This window comes from Aquarana catesbeiana, linkage group LG06, assembly GCF_042186555.1.
Source record: "Aquarana catesbeiana isolate 2022-GZ linkage group LG06, ASM4218655v1, whole genome shotgun sequence".
Lineage (NCBI taxonomy): Eukaryota > Metazoa > Chordata > Amphibia > Anura > Ranidae > Aquarana > Aquarana catesbeiana.
In genome coordinates this window covers 59,017,615-59,032,176 of record NC_133329.1, presented here as the reverse complement: position 1 = coordinate 59,032,176, position 14,562 = coordinate 59,017,615, and the positions used below count along the sequence as shown (strand labels likewise).

Sequence of the window (14,562 nt, the reverse complement as noted above, 5' to 3'; positions counted from 1 at the left end):
CTAGGGCAGCTATTTGCTACTGGCTATGAACTTCCTTATTTTAGTCCGGTGTACGTCATCACGTACGAATCCGTCGGACTTTTGTGTGATCGTATGTAGGCAAGTCCGGTCGTTAGAAAGTCTGTTGAAAGTCCGCCAAAAGTCTGTCGAAAGTCTGTCAGACTTTTGTAGCTGAAAAGTCCGACCGTGTGTACGCGGCATAACACAGAACAGTTTTTTGCTGGTCTATGACTGGTATTGCTAGCAATGGTGGCCCTCCTGACAGGCGTACTTTAACTTTTTGTCAATCGCATAACACATATGTGCTACAGCAGGGCAAGTAAGTTTTAGGCCTGATTCACACTTGTGCATTTTTAGTGCTTTTTGCATTTTGCAGATTTGCAATACAGTCCATTTATCATGGTTTCCTATGGAACACATTCTGTAGTGCAAATCTGCAAAATGCAAAAAGCACTGAAAATGCATAGGTGTGAATCATGCCTTAAAGAGGTTCTGAAGTCAAAAGGTTTTTTACCTTAATGTATTCTCGGCATTCCACTAGCTGCTCCATCTACCCTCCCCCCACCCCCAAACACTCACCTGAGTGCTCTATCGATTCCATGCTGTTCCCAGCTGCAGCTTTGCTCTTCTCTCTTCCTTTTCTGACAGGATACACAGGCAGCAGTGGAGCCATTGGCTCCTGCTGCTGTCAGACAAATCCTGTGTGGAGGGGGTGGGGCCAAGCTGTGTTGTGTGTATCTATGAATGCACACAGCCTGGCTCAGGAGCTCACCTACAAGTGTGCCCCTAATAGCACAGGGTTTGCTATGGGGACACTCAGAGGAAAAGCGGAGAGTGCTGGCAGGGAACCCCAGAAGAGGAGGAAAGGGGCAGCTCGTTGCACAGAGCAGGTTCGTATAAACCTCTTTCCCGGTGCCAACATGGCAGCATACTACCACATGTATGCTACCATGGATTGGCGCCAGGAAAAGAAAATTACGGTAAGTAATTGATACAATTTTCCGTTTTCCTATCTTAGGGGAAAAAACAAAAAACGAGCCTTTACAATCACTTTCATGTGTTTGCAGAACATATGCGTCACAGAGCACTACTGTGTTGTGCAGAGAGCATGCTCCCAGCACTTCAACCGAGCTGTCAGCGATAGCTCCTGGTCACTGTTAACCGTGGGAGGGGCTCACGATCATATGAAAGCCAATCACAGAGGTCACATGATCAGGACCTCCCCCTTCTATTGTTCAGAACCCATTAAAGGGGCAGTAGCAAGGGGTTACACACAGAACAGTAGGTTGTGGTGGCAACTAACTGCTATTTCCAGTGACCTTTGGTATTTACTATATAGTTTTCCCATGTGTGACCTTACCCTATGTGACCTTCCTCTATGTTAGCTTCCTCTCTGTGACCTTCCCCTGTGTGATCTTCTCCTGTGTGACGTTCCCCTACAGTATGTAACCTTCCCCTATGTGACCTTTCCCAGTGTGACCTTCATCTATGTGACCTTTCCCTGTGTGACCTTTTCCTGTGTGACCTTCCCCTCCAGTATGTCACCTTCCCCGTGTAACCTTCCCCTGTGTGACCTTCTCCTATCTGACCTTCCCCTGTGTGACCTTCCCCTATGTGACCTTCCCCTATGTGACCTTTTCCTATGTGACCTTCCCCTCTGTGACCTTCCCCTGTGTGACTTTTTCCTCTGTGACCTTCCCCTGTGTAACCTTCTGTGTGACCCTCACCTATATGACCTTCCCTGTGTGACCTTCTCCTGCATGACCTTCCCCTCTGTGACCTTCCCCTCTGTGACCTTCCCGTGTGACCTTCCCCTGTGTGACCTTCCCTTATGTGACCCTACCCTGTGTGACCTTCCCCCTATGTGATCTTCCCCTCTGTGACCTTCCCCTGTGTGACCTTCCCACTGTGTGACCTTCTCCTGTATGACCTCTACCTGTGTGACCATCCCCTGTGTGACCTTCCCCATCTGTGACCTTCTCTTGTGTGACCTACTTCTGTGTTATCTTCCCCTCTGTGACCTTCCCCTCTGTGACCTTCTCCTGTGTGACCTTCACCTGTGTGACTTCCTGTGTGACCTTCCTTTGTGTGACCTTCTCCTCTGTCACTTTCCCCTGTGTGACCTTTCGCTCTGTGACCTTTCCCTCTGTGACCTTTTCCTGTGTGACCTTTCCCTCTGTGACCTTTCCCTGTGTGACCTTCCCCTATTTGACCTTCCCTTATGTGACCCTACCCTGTGTGACCTTACCCTGTGTGACCTTCCCCTATGTGATCTTCCCCTCTGTGACCTTCTCCTGTGTGACCTTCTCTTGTGTAACCTACTTCTGTGTGACCTTCCCCTGTGTGACCTTCCCCTCTGTGACCTTACCGTGTGACCTTCTCCTGTGTGACCTTCTCCTGTGTGACCTTCCCCTGTGTGACCTTCCCCTGTGTGACCTTACCCTGTGTGACCTTCCCCCTTATGTGACCCTACCCTGTGTGACCTTACCCTGTGTGACCTTCCCCTATGTGATCTTCCCCTCTGTGACCTTCTCCTGTGTGACCTTCTCTTGTGTAACCTACTTCTGTGTGACCTTCCCCTGTGTGACCTTCCCCTCTGTGACCTTACCGTGTGACCTTCTCCTGTGTGACCTTCTCCTGTGTGACCTTCCCCTGTGTGACCTTCCCCTGTGTGACCTTACCCTGTGTGACCTTCCCCCTGTGTGACCTTCTCCTGTATGACCTTCACCTGTGTGACCTTCTCCTGTGTGACCTTCCCCTGTGTGACCTTCCTTATGTGACCTTACCCTGTGTGACCTTCTCCTGTGTGACCTTCTCCTGTGTGACCTTCTCCTGTGTGACCTTCCCCTCTGTGACCTTCCCCTGTGTCACCTTCCCCTACGAGATCTTCCCCTAAAGATTTGGCTTTACTATTCAAAGTAAAAACATTTTATTCTGTTTGCACATCGTTATGAATTTTCTATCTCAGATACAGAACAGACAAGGAATCATTTATTGGGTAACACAAGATTCTGGACAGTGGAGTATTTACACCATGATGGACACTCTCTCACCCCATCAGAGCTTTGGGGGAAATCCGCATTTAAAGTGGAGCTCCAGGCCAGCCAGTCTAGGACAGAGTGGGGGGGGGGGGGGAGGGTTCTTATTCTTTTTATTCCCATCCGGACACAGCAATAAAAACTCAGCAGGGACTCAAACCCTTCCCCACTCTATCCAGGACTAAAACCATAGGATTTTGCAGGAGTTCCACTTTAAAGGGGCTTCCTGCATCCCCCCCCCCAAATTTACCAGTACAGCGCTTGGGCCCCAAATAACCACACATGAGAGAGAGGCCCACAAAGGGCTTTATTTATCCAAGTCCATGAAATAAGAACTGTCTGGACTGCCACACAGCAACCATATTGTTTTAGTCCAACGTGAATCCAAGTTGTTGCAGGGTAACATTTTCATTCAAGACACTAAAGTCAGGGGGCCCAGACTCATAGGAAAGGGCCCATTTATCAAAGTGACTTAAAACATCCGTTGCCCACAGCCGCCAATTAAAATCTTTCAGGGCACTTAAGAAAAGGAAGGAGAAAATTCAGTTATGCAATACAGACAGTTTTTATTTCAGGCACTCTGATGAATGGTATTGACAGTGTTGTCCTGCCAGTGATATGGGGGGGGGGGGGGGGGTTGGATTATGTGGTTTGTAGCTATTTGGCTTCCTCCAGCTGTGCGATCCTCTTCTCTTGTTCTGCCACCGTCACCTTCAGTTGTTTTATATCCTCTAAGAGCTGCTCCAGGGTGCAGTCCTGATAACGAGAGAAATTCTGAAATTATTCTCTAAACTAGCAAGACACTTCTTCCAAATGGATGTGATTTACTTTAATAGGGAGTACATTTATCTTTAAAGTTCACAACAGAAGCACCAACGTTGTTCAAGCTGGTCTCTCAACTGCTCCCCCTCCCAGCAGTGACACAGCAGCTCAGCCCCCATGTCCTGCACCTCCTTCCAGCTTTAAACTCAACATTTTATATTCCTGATATGTGCCTGCTGTCCCATGTACTTGTATGAGAAAGTCTCCTGTTCTCTTTGTATTGCTTCCTATGCATGAAATTCCTGGTGTTCCTGACAGCCCTTCCGCTTTCCAATTAAAAACCGACCACACTAAGCATAAGAGCACAGCGTGATCAGTTCTCCAGCTATGCCAGGAACTCAAGCTGTTCTCCTCCAATGATCAGACTTGTCCTGACTACCCCCCTCCTGCAAATCCATTCACTGGGCAGCTCAGTGTGCTGCTGTTACCCTCCCCCCCAGCTCTTATGCAGCTGAGAACAGAGGGAATGTGATCACCTATAAAAAAAGGTATTTGTGATGTTTTTTATATCTATGCACAAATGTTTTGCCTTTCATTTCTATTTTAAAGGAGTTGTAAAGTCTCAAGGTTTTCCACCTGGTAAACCATCACCAGAAGTGATGTTCTGTGGCTGCCATCTTGATACACCCCGCGCTCGTCCACAGTAACGATACACCGAGAAGGCGGCAAGCGGACATCTTGTTACACCCACCGGAGTCAAGCATTTCACACTTATTTTTAACAGTAAACTGAGCTTATATAGTGAAATACAGGATTTAAAAATCCATCTGACTGTTTAGATGTTGAATTATAAAAGCATCGGTGAGAAATGCAAAACTCCGGTGGGTGTAACAAGATGTCCGCTTGCCGCCTTCTTACAGTATCCTTACTGTGGACGAGTGTGGGGTGTAACAAGATGTCCTCTTGCCGCCTTCTTACAGTATCCTTACTGTGGACGAGTGTGGGGTGTAGCAAGATGGCGGCGATGGAACCTCACTTCCGTTACAAATCCTGACGGGTCGCCTAATCTGCCGAAAAACACCAGGGTTCTGTCAAAATAGCCAATTCATCGAGATCTCCAATCACGTCACTTCCGGTTACTGTAAAGCATCAGTAATTGGAGATTTAGACGAGTTGCTGTTTTGACACAACACTGGCAACCGCATACACTCCGGTACACGATACTATGAGCGGACATTGTTAGCCCGCCCGATACTAACCAACAACATGGCCGCCTCCGAAGCGGCGACAAGTTTTTCCTCCTTACCCGCTGTTCTTCCAAAAACAGCAAAGTATTCGTGTACCGGAGTGTATACGGTTGCCGGTGTTGTGTCAAAACAGCAACTCGTCTTTTTTACTGATGCTTTACTGTGCCCAGAAGTGACGTGATTGGAGATCTCAATGAATTGGCTATTTTGACAGAACACTGGCATCTGCCAATTGAAGAATCAGCTCGGGTGAGGACATTGCTGGATCCCTGGACAGGAAAGTGTCCGTATATTAAAAGTCAGCAGCTGCAGTATTTGTAGTGGCTGACTTTTAATTTTTTTGGGGGGAGACTGGAGCTCCTCTTTAACTACACAGCTTGGTTTTCCTCTTCCTAGCCGGTGCTCCCCCCTCCCAGCAGTGACTCAGCAGCTTAGTCCACCCTGTTCCCTCCACCCAGCAGGTACTCACTAGCTCAGCTTTTTAATGCAAAGTTGGCCTTTACAGAGGTGTTAGGGGAGTCTTCCCAGGGGCTCATGTGACCGCTTACCGCATTGCCTCCATTGGATGAATGGCTGCGTTTGGGTAGACGGGTGCTGAGGATATTTTTGGTGACTTTGAGCTCTCTGCTTTTGCTGGGGGTGTATCCGTCCTTCAATGAGATGAGCAGGGGCCCGGCGTTCTTCCCCGATAACCATTCCTCCGCGGTGAGAGATGGATCTGGGCCCGCAGTGTCTGGGTACAGGTCCTCCTGGAAGAGGTCCGACTGCAAGAGAGACATCACTGGTCACATGATGACTTCGTGGCCCCCTCTCTCCCCATCCCATACCAAGGGGGGGCCCCTCTTACCTTCCTGGGCACAGTCATGGCGATCGGCTCACACTTCCGCTCATGCAACTTGTAAAACCTAAAAAAAGAGCCAGCTGTAAGATCAGAGCTCAGAGTAGTGTAGTTGGCCATTGCTGAACGTCCAAAGCTGGCCATACACATTGCAGTCGGATTGTACAACCTCCTTTAGATCTGCTAACAGGTATGTACAGTGGAACCTTGGATTACGAGCATAATCAGTTCCAGGAGAATGCTTGTAATCCAAAGCACTCGCATAGAAGTCAATGGAAACGAAGATAATTTGTTCCACATTGACTTCTATTACATGCAATACCGCATGTGGCCAGAGGTGGGGGGGGCGCTGGAGAGCCTCGAAAATACTCGGGGACAGCTTGGAAAGCCTCGGAAACACTCGGGAACGGAGTATTTCCGAGTGTTTCTAAATATTTCTGAGTATTTCCGAATGGCTCCGAACCGTTCTGAGTGTCCTCGGCGCCCCCACACCTCTGGCCCATACACATTGCAGTCGGATTGTACAACCTCCTTTAGATCTGCTAACAGGTATGTACAGTGGAACCTTGGATTACGAACATAATCCGTTCCAGGAGAATGCTTGTAATCCAAAGCACTCGCATATCAAAGCGAGTTTCCCCATAGAAGCCAATGGAAACAAAGATACCGGTAATTCGTTCCGCATTGACTTCTATTACATGCAATACCGCATGTGGCCAGATGTTGGGGGGGGGGGGCGCCGGAGAGCCTCGGAAATACACCGTTCCCGAGTGTTTCCAAATATTTCCGAACGGCTCCAAACCGTTCCGAGTGTCCCCGGCACCCCCCGCACCTCTGGCCAAATGCGGTACTGCACCGCCCATTAGCTTGAATTCTGCTCCTTTTGCGCAAACCGAGTCAGAATTTGAAAAAAAAAGTTGCTCGTCTTTCAAAACGCTCGTTAACCGCGTTACTCGTAAACCAAGGTTCCACTGTACTACCCTGTTTCCCCGAAAATAAGACCTAGCGTGATTGTCGGTGGTGGCTGCAATATAAGCCCTACCCCCCCAAATAAGCCCTAGTTAAAATCCTTGTAGGTCTTATTTTCAGGGTAGGGCTTATTTTCAGGGAAACAGGGTAGGGCTTATTTGGGGGGTAGGGCTTATATTGCAGCCACCACTGACAATCACGCTAGGTCTTATTTTCGGGGAAACAGGGTAGGAAGGCCTGATTCATTGTGATAACATGGATACAAGTTCCTTAAAGTCTACTGACCTGGCAATCTCACACTTGCTGACTTCCAGGCCCCTCTTGGGCATATAGCCCTGCCCACGCTGGGACTCTTTACTGCTGTACAGCGACAGGTAATGAACGTACGGAGCCTCGTCCGTCACCTCGAAATACCGAATACTGCTGTCCCCCTGAGAGTAGAAAGAAATGTTACTGTTATATAAGATAGGAGACTATACATACCACCCCAACAAATAAGTATCCAATCACTCCCTCATTCTGATCAATATACCCTCTCAACAGGCTTTCAGACTTCTTTCTCTGATTGAATTCCACATTCAATTCCATTGAATACACACGCTTCATGATGTGACATCAATGCAACTGCACTTCTCTCCTTCCCCTAGTTTCCCTTCATTAGCTATGTGCAGCTTGTCTCTGGAATTAAGCGTGCTGGCGGTTACGGAAGCTGCATTATGGGACTTTTAATACCAAGACTGTGTAGGGCTGGGACACGCCACATTCTAAAAGGTACAAAGTAGGGATGCACCAATATATGGGCCGCCGAAAATTATCGGCAGAAAACAAGGTGCCAACAATGGCATACTGCAAAAAATGCCCCCTAGTGACTTCAATGCAAAGACGCCCCCCAGTGACTTTAATGCAAAATTGTGTCCCATTGTCTTCAACGCAAAAACGCCTCCCAGTGACTTGAATGCAAAATCGCGACCCATTGACTTCAATGCAAAAATGCCCTCCAGTGACTTAAATGCAAAAACGCCTCCAGTGACTGTAATGCAAATTTGTGTCCCATTGTCTTCAATGCAAAAATGCCCCCTAGTGACTTTAATGCAAACTTGTGTCCCATTGTCTTCAATGCAAAAATGCCCCCTAGTGACATAAATGCAAAATCGCGTCCCATTGACTTCAATGCGAAAACGCCTCCAGTGACTAGTGCAAAATTATGTCCCATTGTCTTCAATGCAAAAACGCCCCCCAGTAACTTTAATGCCAAATTGTGTCCCATTGTCTTCAACGCAAAAGCGCCCCCTAGTGACATAAATGCAAAATCGCGTCCCATTGACTTCACTGCAAAAATATCCACTAGTGACTTTAATGCAAAATTGTGTCCCATTGTCTTCAATGCAAAAATGCCCTCTAGTGACTTCAATGCAAAAACGTCTCCAGTGACTGTAATGCAAATTTGTGTCCCATTGTCTTCAATGCAAAAATGCCCCCTAGTGACATAAATGCAAAATCGCGTCCCATTGACTTCAATGCAAAAACGCCTCCAGTGACTGTAGGGCAAAATTATGTCCCATTGTCTTCAATGCAAAAATGCCCCCCAGTAACTTTAATGCAAAATTGTGTCCCATTGTCTTCAATGCAAAGATGCCCTCTAGTGACTTCAATGCAAAAATGCCCCCTAGTGACTTTAATGAAAAATTGTGTCCCATTGTCTTCAACGCAAAAACGCCCCCTAGTGACTTGAATGCAAAATTGCGTCCCCGTTGACCTCGATGCAAAAAAATAAAAACGCGTCCCATTGCACACGCCTGTGAAATGGCGACAAAGTACGGTACCTAAAATGTTCAATATGCAATTGTAAATCTTGCCATGTTTGGTATCTATTTTCTCGACACAACATCATTTTTTAATGTTTAAAAGCTTTAAAAGGTTAGCAGTTTAGAGTTAAAAGCGAGCTCTGGGTCTAGAATTATTGTTCTCACTTCGGCGTCTGTGGCGATACCTCACAGGTGTGGTGCAATCATCATTTACATATATGTGCCGTACCTACGTGTGGGGGGAGGAGTGCTTTTTATCCCTTGCCCCCCCCCCCCCCACACACACACACAGATCTGTTTGATCATCTTCTGCCTGGGAAAGACAGGTGTGAAATTAAAAGTGACAAAATCCTTGTTGCTTCCATTCATCACAGAGGAGATCAGGGAACAAATCCTCCTCTCTGGACCGTTTGCCGCAGTCACGGCTCTCCTCTGGTGGGACGGGAGATCCTGGGAATGTTGGCGGGAGGTCCCCACCACTCCAGATCACTTTTACAGGAAATCTGATCGATGGCTCTAAAAAAAAACGTCAGCTGCAGCCACGATCCTGGTGTATCCGCCTTCTGCCAAAGACGTTTATATATACGTACGCTGGGTGGCAAGCGGTCAAACCGGAGTGCTGCTTTACAAGGTGGAGTTTCCCCCCCTGGTCAGTTACCTTGCCGCACAGGTAGACGATGTTGGTGTCGGGGTCGAAGAAGGGGATGAGGACCCCGCTGCTCGTGTCCAGCTCCTGCAGGGTCAGCGGCTCGTCCAGGGACTTCTGTAGGGAGAAGGTTTTAGGTTGAGGGAATGTCACAAAATTAAAAACTTCATTTTACAATTCTGGCACTGCCTAACTGGAGCCCTCTGGTCGTGACTTTGCCTAGGCTGAGATGATGTCATCAGTCTCCTCTACTTGCTCAGTCTCTTCTACCCAGGGCCAGGACAAGGGGTGGGCAGGAGGGATGGGTGCCCTGGGCGCAATGCTTTATTGCAGGGATAAAGGCACCCTGAATCTAACCCTAAGGGAATGGTGGGAGGGGGGGGGCAGTTTGGCATCTTTGCCCTGGAAGCTGAAAGACCTTGTCCCAGCACTACTTCTACCCCAGTGATCAGACTGTGCATTGTAACTTTGTAGCAAGTCACAATGTAGGAGGCCGCAGCAGGGACTGATCTGTGTCAGACATTTGTCAACATAGCCAAGGACTACCAGAATTTATACGATTATCTCGTCTCTGAGCCAGCATCTCAGTCCAGGAAGTAGAGCGTGACCCTGAATGATGCCTGAACAAAGATGGCTCAGTCTTTCAGGGGGAGTACTGTTATCTCTGTGAGACGTGTTACACTGACACATTACTGAGCATGCATGCACTTTACAGGAACACATAGCTCATGCTAGGTCTACTTCTACTACCCTATATTGTAGAATGCTTTCCTATAATAATGGTAAAATCACCTTTCTCAATGACACCCCATCCCACACTATAAAATATAGGAGCATGTAATATGACACAGTCAGTGCTATAGAGAGATACACATATACACATGTCCAGGGGCATATCTACCACAAGGCAAACAAGGCGCTTGCCTTGGGCTGCATTTTTCAGGGGGGCGGATAGGGGGAGCCTCCTGGTTTAATATGTGAGGATAGGAGAGACCCCCCTCTCTCACCCCCCATTCTTGTTCTCTCCTCCCCCACCTCTTCCCTCCCTCTCTCTCTCCCCCCTACCTCTTTCCCCCTTCCTCTCTCTCTCTCTCAGCCCCCCTCTCTTGCTCTCACCCCCTCTTTCTCTTACCCTTCTCTCTCTCTCTCTCTCTCTCTCTCTCTCAAACCCCTCTCTCTCACCCTCCTCTTGTTCTCTCCTCCCCCACCTCTTCCCTCCCTCTCTCTCCCCCCTCTCTTTCCCCCTTCCCCCTCTCTCTCACCCCCTCTTTCTCCCTCAACCCTCTCTCTCTTTCAACCTCTCTCTCTCACCCCCCTACCCCTCTCTCAGTCCCCTCTCTCTCACACCCCCTCTCTCTCTTACCCCCCCTCTCTCTCTCTCACCCTCCTCTTGTTCTATTCTCCCCCACCTCTTCCCTCTCTCTCTCTTTCTCCCCCTCTATCTCTCCCCCTACCTCTTTCTCTCTCCCCCTCGCTCAACCCTCACTCTCTGTCTCTCTCTCTCACCCCCTCTCTCTCACCCTCTCTCCCTCACCCCCTCTCTCTCACCCCCTCCTCTCACACACCTCTCTCTGTCACCCCTTTCTCTCTCTCCCCCCTCTCTCTCTCTCACCCCCCTATCTCTCACCCCCTCTTTCTCACATCCCCCTCTCTCTCTCATCCCCCTTCCCCCTCTCTCTTACCCCCCTCTCTCTCTTATCCCCCCTCCCTCTCTCACCCCCTCTCTCTCATCCCCCTCCCCCTCTCTCTCTTACCCCGTCTCTCTCACCCCACCTTTTTCACACACCTCACTCTGTCACCCCTTTCTCTCTCCCCCCTCTCTCTCTCTATCACCCCCTATCTCTCACACCCTCTTTCTCTCATCCCCCTCTCTCTCTCTTATCCCCCTTCCCCCCTCTCTCTTACCCCCTCTCGCTCTCTCTCTCTCTCATCCCCCCTCTCTCTCACCCCCTCTCTCTCTCACTCCCTCTCTCTCTCCCCCTTCTCTCTCTCTCACCCCCCTATCTCTCACCCCCTCTTTCTCACATCCCCCTCTCTCTCTCTCATCCCCCTTCCCCTCTCTCTCACCCCCTCTCTCTCTCTCTCTCTCACCCCTCTCTCTCTCACCCCCCTCTCTCTCTCTTACTCCCCCTCTCTCTCTCATCCCCCCCCTCTCTCTCTCTCTCTCTCTCTCTCTCCCCCCCCCCTTCTTGCTCTCTCCCCCCTCTCTTGCTCTCACCCCCTTCTCTCTCCCCCCTCTCTCTCTCCCCCCTCTCTCTCACCCCCCTATCTCTCACACCCTCTTTCTCTCATCCCCCTCTCTCTTTCTCATCCCCCTTCCCCCCTCTCTCTTACCCCCTCTCTCTCTCTCTCTCATCCCCCTCTCTCTCTCTCTCTCTCTCACACCCCCTTTCTTGCTCTCTCCCCCCTCTCTTGCTCTCACCCCCTCTCTCTCTTTCACCCCCTCTCTCTCTCCCCACCTCTGAAGAGGTGGAACTCTAATAGGAAGAGGTGGAGCCTAAAAATGGGTGGGGTTTGATTGCCTAGGGCAGCACAACAAAATACACCACTGCACGTCTCCACTTACTGTATCCCAATAGGCCAACTGCCTCTCGCTCATTCTGCTGAATCCAGTGGTCAGGATCTTATCATCGGACACAAAGATGGCACGGACCGGTCTGCTGCCCTCATGGGGCTTATCCTTCTCCTGTAAAGACAAACACAATACGGGGATATGAGGCTCTTCTAGGCAACGTTAAGCTGAAATTCAATCTGCTTTTTTTTCTTGCCTTCCCTGGTTCCTTCCTCCCCCTTCATATCTAATTTTAAAAATATCATATCATCACGGTTCTCTGTGCTTCTTTGTGCAACACAAGCAGATCATGGCTGATGGGAGGGGATGGAAGGGGGCTGTACATGGCTTCTTGAACACATCACAGCACCTCGCCACAGTACTCCTCTCAAGAGCCCTTAGCCCTGATGCAAGCAGTGGGAGGAGTTATGCAAATATCAAAATGTCTTGATGGGTGGGTGTCTGGTGGAGTAGGGGTTCCTAGGCAGACTGTCCACCCTAGGTAACGCCCAGATGTGTCTCCATGATTAAAAGAACTGAAATCCAATGAATGAAAGGGGCAGGCCTGGGACAATCAGGCTGGGAAAGAAAGAGCTAGTTGATGCCGGACATTCTCCAGCCAGAAATGAGGCGGGTTCTTAGTTTTGGTTGTGGACATCCCCTTTAAGAAACACTATTTCTTTTCTTTGTTATGAAATATTGTGTATTTTCCTTTTGAGCCACTAGGGGGCGCTGTAGGTTCATGCCTTTCACTGTGAAGCCATTCTGTTGAATAAAAGGTTTATAGATTTCCATAGCTTAAAGCAGAGCTTCAGTAATTTTTTCATCTTTGCATCTATTAAATCTTCTGCCCTTGTTTTTGTTTTAACTTTGGATAGAAAATTTTTTTTTCTGCCAGTAAATACCTTATACAGCCCATTTCCTGTTTCTTGTCTGGTCATTAGCCTAGGCCTATGACATCATGCACAGCTCTCTCTTTCACTCTTGTGAGAGTTTGCCAGGAAGAGAGGGGGTGAGTCATAAGAGGGCCAATCAGAGCTGCAGAGCTGGAGGTGTGCCTCTGTGTGTCTATGTAAATCCAGGAAGGGAACAGGCAGCAGCTTCAGCTGCCCACAGTTAAAATGGCTGCAGCCAGACTTAGTGGAGGGAGATTTCTGCAGCATATTTGGCAAGTACAGAATCACAGTATATATAAAATAATATGCAAAGTGGTTGGAGGGAAGTTGCAGAATGGTAAAGATGTTTTTATTACAAATGATGTGAGCAGACTGCAGTTCCTCTTTAAATAAAAGTAATAGACAGAGCCATCACGCACCCTTTCATCAGACAGCTCAAATCAAAGTTCATCACCACCAGAAAATGTTATGGATCCAAAAGTCAATTACAAACATAGTAGGGAACAAGCGTATCAAATATCCACTCCAGCTGTCAGGCAATGGTATCTGACCATGTGTGACACAGTTGAAAGGCTAACATGGCTACCACTTTCTTCAACCCTGAAGAAGGGGGGTATGTCCCCCGAAACACGTTAGCCTTACAGCTGTGTCACACATGGTCAGATACCATTGCCTGACAGCTGGAGTGGATATTTGATATGCTTGTTCCCTACTATGTTTGTAATTGACTTTTGGATCCAATAAACATTTTTAACAAGGTAGCAAGGCTATGTTCTGCCGAGGTGTCTTAGATTTTACATTTTAATCATGCCATGAGGGTGCCCTTTATGTAAAACGAGACCTGATTGGCTGCCTATCATCCCTGTCTGTGGTCCTGCCACGTGGAATAAGCTCTCTTTGCGTTGTTGATGCCATCAGCACAATTTTTTTTTTTTTTGCAGACGTACCGCTACAATGGTTCCGACTCTGGGCTCAATGACCCGAATCTTCTTGTCTTTACATGAGGTGCAGATGAGACTGCCGTCAAGGTTCCAGGCCACGCTGTATATGAGGTCCGTGTGCGTCTCATCTATGCAGATGACTGACTGCCCGCACCCCACGTCCCAGATCAAGATGACGTTGTCACATCCTGTTGAGGGAAGAGCAAAGATTTAAAATAAATCAGTTTTGCTTGGCTTTCCTGGAGAACGCAATGCTTCAGTCTCCTTCTAGTCCTGCGTCCAAACCCCAGGTATTTGGTCATGTGATCTCTGCCGATCTGCAGATTTGATCAATCTGATCTCTGATTTTCCCTTTCAAAAGAGAAAAAAAAAACACCTAGAGTACAGCAACAGCACTGGAGGGAGCTGAGAGAAGCCTTTTCTCCAGAAAGAGAAGAGTTGAGGGTGCTGTTGGGTTTTTTAGATTTGAGATCACTCAGAATGACTATAATAAGCTCACTAGTACGCAATTCTCCTCCTATTGATCCTTATCCATTGACAATATACAGTATTTTCCTTCCCATTGATGATCACCAGATCAGGAGGGACAGAATGATCACATGGCTTTTGTTAATAAATGTAAGTCAGGTGACCATTAAGTCCTAGCTGGTGATCATCAATGGTTTTGTTGGTAAATAAAAGCCACATCATTGCAATTACATGGCTTTTTTTTTATCAACAAAACTACTGATGATCACCAGATCAAGGAGGACATAATGGTCACAAGGCTTTTGTTTTTGAACAAAGGTCAGGTGACCATTTGGTCCTAGGTTAACCTGGCGATCATCAGTGGTTTGTTGGTAAACCATATGCCCTATGATTGCGATCAC

The 14,562-nt window shown here is 48.2% G+C and overlaps 1 protein-coding gene across 1 annotated transcript in view; it reads right to left on the bottom strand.

Annotated features, from left to right (window-relative positions):
* Nucleotides 1-2,969: 2,969 nt before the first annotated feature.
* CORO1A (coronin 1A) overlaps nt 2,970-14,562 on the bottom strand; it is a 70,547-nt gene continuing 58,954 nt past the window's right edge. The window contains exons 5-11 of the mRNA XM_073636009.1: nt 13,700-13,881; nt 11,872-11,991; nt 9,318-9,422; nt 7,140-7,285; nt 5,895-5,952; nt 5,596-5,811; nt 2,970-3,794 (exon numbers count right to left, since the gene is read on the bottom strand). Of these exons, the coding sequence (XP_073492110.1) occupies nt 3,696-3,794; nt 5,596-5,811; nt 5,895-5,952; nt 7,140-7,285; nt 9,318-9,422; nt 11,872-11,991; nt 13,700-13,881 (926 nt within the window). The 3' untranslated portion in view covers nt 2,970-3,695. The remainder of the gene's footprint in view (nt 3,795-5,595; nt 5,812-5,894; nt 5,953-7,139; nt 7,286-9,317; nt 9,423-11,871; nt 11,992-13,699; nt 13,882-14,562) is intronic.